The 7,697-nt window shown below is 31.5% G+C and overlaps 1 protein-coding gene across 1 annotated transcript; it reads left to right on the forward strand.

Moving 5' to 3' along the window:
* Positions 1 to 4,908: 4,908 nt before the first annotated feature.
* Positions 4,909 to 6,591, forward strand: LOC122273192 (uncharacterized). Its single transcript, XM_087149612.1, has 2 exons — positions 4,909 to 5,094; positions 5,224 to 6,591. The coding sequence occupies exons 1-2, from the start codon at positions 4,909 to 4,911 to the stop codon at positions 6,589 to 6,591; spliced, it is 1,554 nt and encodes a 517-aa protein (XP_087005738.1).
* Positions 6,592 to 7,697: the final 1,106 nt, after the last annotated feature.

Here is a 7,697-nt window from a genome sequence, read left to right on the forward strand (position 1 = left end):
AACTGAATTTTATTTTCACGAATGTCTAAATTTCCGAAGGGGCAAAAGACGTTATTCGCCCTTCAATAAAATTTGTGATTTTGAAAATTGCTTTAAAGTAGAAATAAATAGTACTTTTTTCTAAAATTACCAATTTAACTTAGCTTTATTTTCACGAATTGCTAAATTTCAGAAAGGGCGAAGCACATTATTCGTCCTCTCAATTTAAATTCACTATTAAATAAAGTTTTTGATTTCGAAAATAACTTAAAAGTAGAAAGAACGTTTTTTCTTTCTTTCTAAAGTTATCAATTTAACTTGACATTATTTTAACGAATGGCTAAATTTCAGAAGGAGCGAAGCATATTATTCGCCGCCCTTCAATTAAATTTCAAAGGAAAATGAAATTTTATATTTTAAAAATAGTTTCACAGTAGAAAAAAATAAGACTTTTTAAAAAGTTACCAATTTAATTTGGCTTCATTCTCATGAATGTCTAAATTTCATAAGGGGCTAAGCACACTATTCGCCCCCTCAATTAAATTTCAGAATAAATAGTGTTTTCTTTTTTAAAAAAACAACAACTTTGAAGTTGAAAAAAAGTTTTTCTTTCTGAAATTACCCATTTAACTTAACTTTATTTTCACGAATGGCACATTGTTCGCCCCTTCAACTTAAAGTCTCAGTAAAAGAAAAATTTTGATTTCGAAAATAATTTTAAAGTAGAAAAAGAAATGGTTCCTTTTTTTTTTTTTTTTTAACTTGACCTCATAGTCACTAATGTCTATATTTCAAAAGGGGCTAAGCACACTATTCGCTCCCTCAATTAAATATCAGAAGAAAATAATGTTTTGTTTTGTTTTAATTTAAAAAAGTTCCTTTTTTTTTTCTAAAACTACCAACCTAACTTTATCTTCACGAATGACTAATTTCAGAAGGGGCGAAGCACATCATTCGCCCCTCAATTAAATTAAATTAATTTATTAATTCGACCCCTCAATTTAGTTGAAAAAAAGTAAGGTTTGTTTTCCCTCTAAGTTTACTAATGTATAATTTGACTTCATTTTTGTGAATGTCTAAATTTCAGAAGGGGCGAAGCGCATTATTCGCCCCCTCAATTAAATTAAATTAATTTAGCTCTCGCCCTCTCAATTTAGTTGGGAAAAAAAGGCTTTTTTTCCTCTAAGTTTACTAATTTAAATTGACTTCATATTTGTGAATGTCTAAATTTCAGAAGGGGCGAAACGCATTATTCGCCCTTTTATTAAATATCAGAGGAAAATAAAGTTTTCTTTTTGAAAAATAGCTTCTAAGTTGAAAAAAAGATCTTTGTCTTTATATTTATCATAACCTATTACTTTAATTTCAGAGGAAAATAGCTTCAAAGTTCAATTTAAAATGTTGTTTTTTTTTCTAATAATTAACTTTTTTACTATTTTTTGATTGGAATTTTACTTGATTTTTTTTTCCTCGAATTTTTAAATTTCAGGAGGGGCGAAACATATTATTTGCCCCCTCACTAAAATTTCAGAGAGGGCGATTGACCCTCCCCCCCACGGCTGGCACGCCACTGGGACTCAACAATTTGCACTTCTGTTCTTGCCCAATGTCCAAGAATCCCCCGTAGGCTCTGGGCTCTTCTTGAGTAGGCCCGGATGAATGACAGCTCTAATCACCGGTATCATTTGATGCCTATTTGCAGTAATTCAATGCCGCAGAAAAGAGAGAGATCGACCCCTCCGCGCGCCCTTCAAGCAAGTGATAACAAAAGCAAACATGATCTTGAATTGCTTTAGAAAATTTGGATTTTGTTGACTTGAAAAGGACTTTGATTCGAAAGGCTTTATGTTCATTTTTTTCAGAAATGCCAAAATTTCATTTTGTCCTATTTCGATTGGGCTCTAGTGAAAATCTGGGGATCTAGGAGGGGGGGGCCTGGGCCCCTTCGGCCCTCCCCTATGGGCGCCCATGCTTACAGCCGAACACTATAAACAAGCCGTGGAATATTTAAAAGAAAGGTTTGGCAACGAAAGTGTATTGATCCAGATTTATATCAAGGACTTACTGAAGTTGGTAACTGCTGATAAAACAAAAACTGACTTATCTGTCCTATACGATGAACTACAAGGAAAATTACGAGCCCTACAAGTCCTTGGACTTACGCAAGATAAGTATTCAGATTTTCTATATCCGTTAGTTGAATCAGCAATACCACCGGATTTATTAATAGTGTACGAGCGACAAAGAAATCAGTTTGAAAAAAAGGGTAAGTCTGATTTAGACTTAATATACTTAATAATAGATTTCTTAAGAATTGAAGTAGAAACTGAATCAAAACTAAAACTGGCAAAAGAATTTTCATGTGATAAATACGTGCCTAAGAGAAATAATTTTGATAAGTATAAAAATAAGTATTCAGTTCCTACATCGCATGAATTATTTACTGCAAATAGTAAATTTAAGAATAATGAACATAAGTCTATAAGAGTAAATAATTATGTATGTATTTTTTGTGATAAGTCGCATGCATCAGAGAGTTGTAAAGAAACAGCTTCTATGTCTTTAGAAAATAAGAGAGATATAATTGAGAAAACTAATGCTTGTTTTGTTTGTTTAAGAAAAGGACATAGAGCTAGTAAGTGTAGGTCGAAACATGTTCAATGTTCAATTTGTAATAATAGACATTTTGAAATATTATGTCCAGATAATCCAAATAATAAGGTAGAACATGTTTCTACGGAAGAAAACCACGAAAATAAAACAAATACCTTAAGTAATCAATTACAACTCTCGGATGTATTGCTCCAAACTTTGGTCGTAAAAATATATAATGGTAAGAATTATACGTTAATAAGAGCAATTGTAGACCAAGGTTCACATCGTAGTTATTTATGTAACGATGTTGCTAATTATATGAACTTAAAACCAATAAGTAAAGTTAAGCTAAAACAATCATTGTTTAGTGGTATAGAAACTTCAGAAAGTATTCATAATGTGTATTGTATAGAATTAAGTAGCGTTGATCATAAATGTAAATATAAATTTCAAGTGTTAAGTCAAAATAAGATTTGTTCTGATATTAAACAAATTCCATATGGGCCATGGATTAGAGAGTTAAATAATTTGAATATTCGCTTAAGTGACTTAGAACGGAAAAAATACCCTGTTGAGAAAGAAATAAAGTTATTAATCGGAGCAGATATAGCGAGTAAAATACTGACAGGAAAAATAATAAATTTAAGTTCAGGCCTGTTGTGTATAGAAACGAAGCTCGGAAATTGCTTATTAGGCAGTTATTTATGCAATACGCCTACAACTACGAATGAAGCTTCTCTTTTTATTTCTTCTCTACTTATCAATGAAAGAGAAATCGCAGATTTATGGCGCCTTGATTTGTTGGGTATCTCCGATCCTACGATGAGTCAGAATAAATTCGAATTAGAAAAAGAAACTCTTAAACATTTTGAAGAGACAATTAAAGTCAACTCTATGGGAAGATATGAAATCGCGTTACCTTGGATTACGGATAGTTCGCTTTCAACCAGTAATAAAAATATTGCACTTAAGAATGCAAAAAATTCCAAAAAGAAATTAATGGACTCAGGAAATTTTAATGCTTATTGTGAGGTCTTTGAAAATTGGTTATCTCTGGGAATTATTGAAATAGTGACGGATAATAAATTGGAAAATGTTCATTTTTTGCCTCATAGGCCAGTGGTTAAAGAAAATTCAAGTACTAAAATAAGACCGGTATTTAATGCTAGCGCTCGAATTTCTGGTAAACCATCATGAAATGATTGCTTGGTCACGGGACCAAATTTAATCGAAATAATTCCATCGATTCGCAATAAATTTCGTAAGAATAAAATCGGTGTGACCTCAGATATTGAGAAAGCCTTTTGTATGATATCTATTCGCCCGAAAGATACCGATTTTTTAAGGTTTTTTTGGTATGATAAAAACAATTCGGATAAATTGATGGAGTATAAACACAAAAGACTAGTGTTTGGTTTAATTACTTCACCCTTTTGTTTAGCCTTTACGTTACGATATCATTTAAATAGAGTTTCAGATCATTTAAGTCATACTGCTGAAATTCTCAAGAATTCCTTTTACGTTGATAATTGTGTGACTAGTTTAAGTTCAGAAACCGAAACTCGAAATTTTATTTTGGAATCGCAAGCGATAATGACACAGGGTCTTTTTAATTTACGAGATTGGCAGACCAATGCATCTGATTTGATAAATAATTCTGATAAGAAAGATGTGTCCGTGTTAGGTCTCAATTGGAATACGGAAATTGATACGTTATCTTGTAAAATTGAACCTGTTGATTATTCTGAACAATTAATTACGAAAAGATTTGTATTAGCAATGGCTCATAGGGTATTTGATATTATTGGATATACAGCTCCTGTTACGTTGTTACCTAAGATAATTTTGCAAGAGACTTGGAATTTAAAATTAAGTTGGAATGATGAAATTCCAGATAATTTGGCAAAGAGATTTAAACTCTGGCTCTCTCAGTTACATTTATTAGAGGACATTAAGATTCCTAGATGGCTAGAATATGAACCATCTAATGTTGTATTTAGCTTACACTTATTTTGTGACGCCAGTAAATTGGCTTACGGATTTTGTATATTTTTAAGAATTGCTGTTAATGATATTGTTAAAATTCATTTGGTCAATGCTAAAAGCAGAGTAGCTCCTTTAAAGCCACTTACTATTCCTAGGCTGGAACTATTAGCCTGATGCATAGGAGCTAGATCGCTGTCATCCATACTTAAAGATCTAGCTCTCCATGAAGTTCAAATTTATTGTTGGACTGATTCGACCACAGCTCTGAGTTGGATTAAGCGTAATTTAAATTGGGGATTATTTGTATATAACCGCGTTAAAGAAATTCGCTCAGAAACTTCTCTCACCATGTGGCGCCACTTGCCAGGTAGCTCGAACCCTGCCGATCTTACATCACGTGGCTGCACTGCTGAACAGTTAATCAAACGTCGTTGGTGGGAGGGACCGATTTGGCTCTACGATAAGGAAGAAAATTGGCCTAAATCGGATGAAAACCCAAATGAAGAATTGGTTAATTCAGAGCTACGTAAAACGGTAATAATTGCTTTAAATACGGATGATAGTGATCAATACTGGTATTGTAAATATTTTTCATCATATACGAAAATTTTGATATATAGATTCTTTTATAACTGTAAACATAAAGATAAAAATTTGTCTAAGGTTTTAAGTGTAAATGAACTCTGTAAAGCTGAAATTTCTCTGATGTTATTAATTCAAAAGGGTGGTTTTAAAGATGTAAATGATAATAAACTTAAGCATTTAAGACCATTTGTTGACCAAAATGGTGTTATAAGAGCTAAAACCAACCTTGATTATCGTGATGATACATCAGATTTCATCCATCCTATTATTTTACCAAATAATCATCCTGTTGTAAAATTGTTAATTTTAAGTTATCATGTTGATTATTTACATGCTGGTATTTCTCTATTGATGTCTCACTTAAGAAAAAAATATTGGGTTTTGAAAAGTCGAAAGACTATTCGTAATTGTATTAAGCATTGTGTGAAATGTAAAAGATTTAAAGTTAAAAGATGTGAAGTTATGCCAGGAATTTTACCTAGTGATCGAGTAAATGATGCCGCAGTATTTGAGATAATAGGAGTTGACCTAGCAGGTCCACTGTACCTTAAAGATAAAAGAAAAGCATACATAGTTCTTTATACGTGTGCAGTGTATCGTGCAGTACACTTAGAATTAGTAACCCTTATGACGACGGAAGCATATTTTCAGTCCTTAAGACGATTTATTGCGCGACGAGGCAGACCCTCAGTTATATATTCCGATAATGGAACAAATTTCGTCGGCGCAGAAAAAGCTCTTCGTTTAATAGATTGGGATAAATTGAGCTCAAAGGTTGCAGAACAAAAAATACGTTTTAAGTTCAATCCTCCTTCGGCAAGTTGGTGGGGGGGTTGGTGGGAGCGCTTAATCCAGATGGTGAAACAAATTTTACGTAAAATATTAGGACGCGCTACGCTCAACTATGAGGAGTTACTCACTCTCCTTTGTGATTGTGAAAGAATAATAAATACGAGGCCCCTCACTTACGTATCTGAAGACGTGGCCGATATTTCACCATTAACTCCCGAAATGTTCTTGCACGAGATACCTTCCTCAGGTGTAGTAGATATTGATCAGGTAGATAAGAAAAATTTAAGTAAACAAGCTAAATATCTCCAAAAAATAAGAGAATTACTTAGAGCTAGATTTAGGACAGAATATTTAGGGCAATTACGTCAACAATCATTAAGAGATTATAAGGATAAATCGTTAAAAGTCGGAGAAATAGTTTTAGTCGAAGATATTAATAAGCGGACATTTTGGAATTTAGCTAAGATATTAAAGGTAATTCCTGGCAGAGATGGCCACACAAGAGTAGCCCTTGTAAAGACGGAAAATTCAGAAATTTTAAGACCAGTTCAAAGACTGTTTAGATTAGAACTGGAAAATGAGTATGTTGATGTAAAAGGAAAATCATTGAAAATAAGTAGCAGTGGAAGAATTGTTAAACCTACTGTACCGTAATATGTTGTAAACTGTATGATTTATTAAATATTGTTTATGTTAAATATTTTGTATGATTTTTTTTATCATTGATGTTTTTTCTTCCATTTATATAGAAATTTTTATGTCTAAAAATTAGAAGTTTGTTGAGTATAATTACAGGTATTCTACTCAAGGTGGGAGGAAATGTGGTAAGTTAAAATCCGAAGTGAAACTTTTAGAAATACGAACTGAAACTTAAACGTTAGCGCATATGTTATGTTATTATGTTATTAAATAGTGCTGGTATTATCCTGGACCTTCTTAACAGTGACAAACATCCTATTAAATAAATATTTAAAAAAACAAGCAAATTGAAAATTTAAGCTTTCAACAAAATATTACTTACTTTGTTACAATAGTAATATTGTTGTACAATATGTAATATGTACAATAGTAATAATAGTATTGTAAAAATAATACACATAAGCTCAGAAATAGAGCAGAAAAGATTGCACATGATAAATATTTGACTCAATTCTGTCTATTTGATTGACTTAATCACATGAGTTTGAATAATACCAAAAGGTTACATGGCCCTGCATACAGGGTTAAAAATCAAAAATTAATGATATAAAATAATTTTTCTACTAAAAAGTAACTAAAATTAAATAATTATATTAAATATTATATGATAATTGAATACATACCTAGATTTAAGACCAGGAAGCATCAAAATTTCTAATCTTCTATACCAACCTTTTCAATAAGAACTCTACACATAAAACTCATTCGGCTAGAATATAGTATGCTCGGATTCACAATTACACTAGGCAATAACTCTTGCTTCACTGTCCGCCATTTGGCCAAGAAGTAATCTAACCAAACGTTTGAACTGTATTGGATCTTTGCAATTTCACTTAAACCCTAATATAGTTCAACATTTAGTTTACATTTGAAAATCTGAAAATATAGCTTAAACGTACTGAGATTTTAAAAATAATTTTTAAGTAGAAACTAAAAAATAAATAATAAAAAAGATTAAATTTACATGAAAAAAATAGTATGTAAAAATATAATAAAATATGGGACAAAATTACTAAAAAAATCTAGTAGTATTAAAAAAAAATATTTTAAAGAAATATTGG

The sequence above is a fragment of the Parasteatoda tepidariorum genome, chromosome 8 (assembly GCF_982258835.1).
Source record: "Parasteatoda tepidariorum strain Cologne lab strain chromosome 8, Ptep-v5.0, whole genome shotgun sequence".
Taxonomy (NCBI): domain Eukaryota; kingdom Metazoa; phylum Arthropoda; class Arachnida; order Araneae; family Theridiidae; genus Parasteatoda; species Parasteatoda tepidariorum.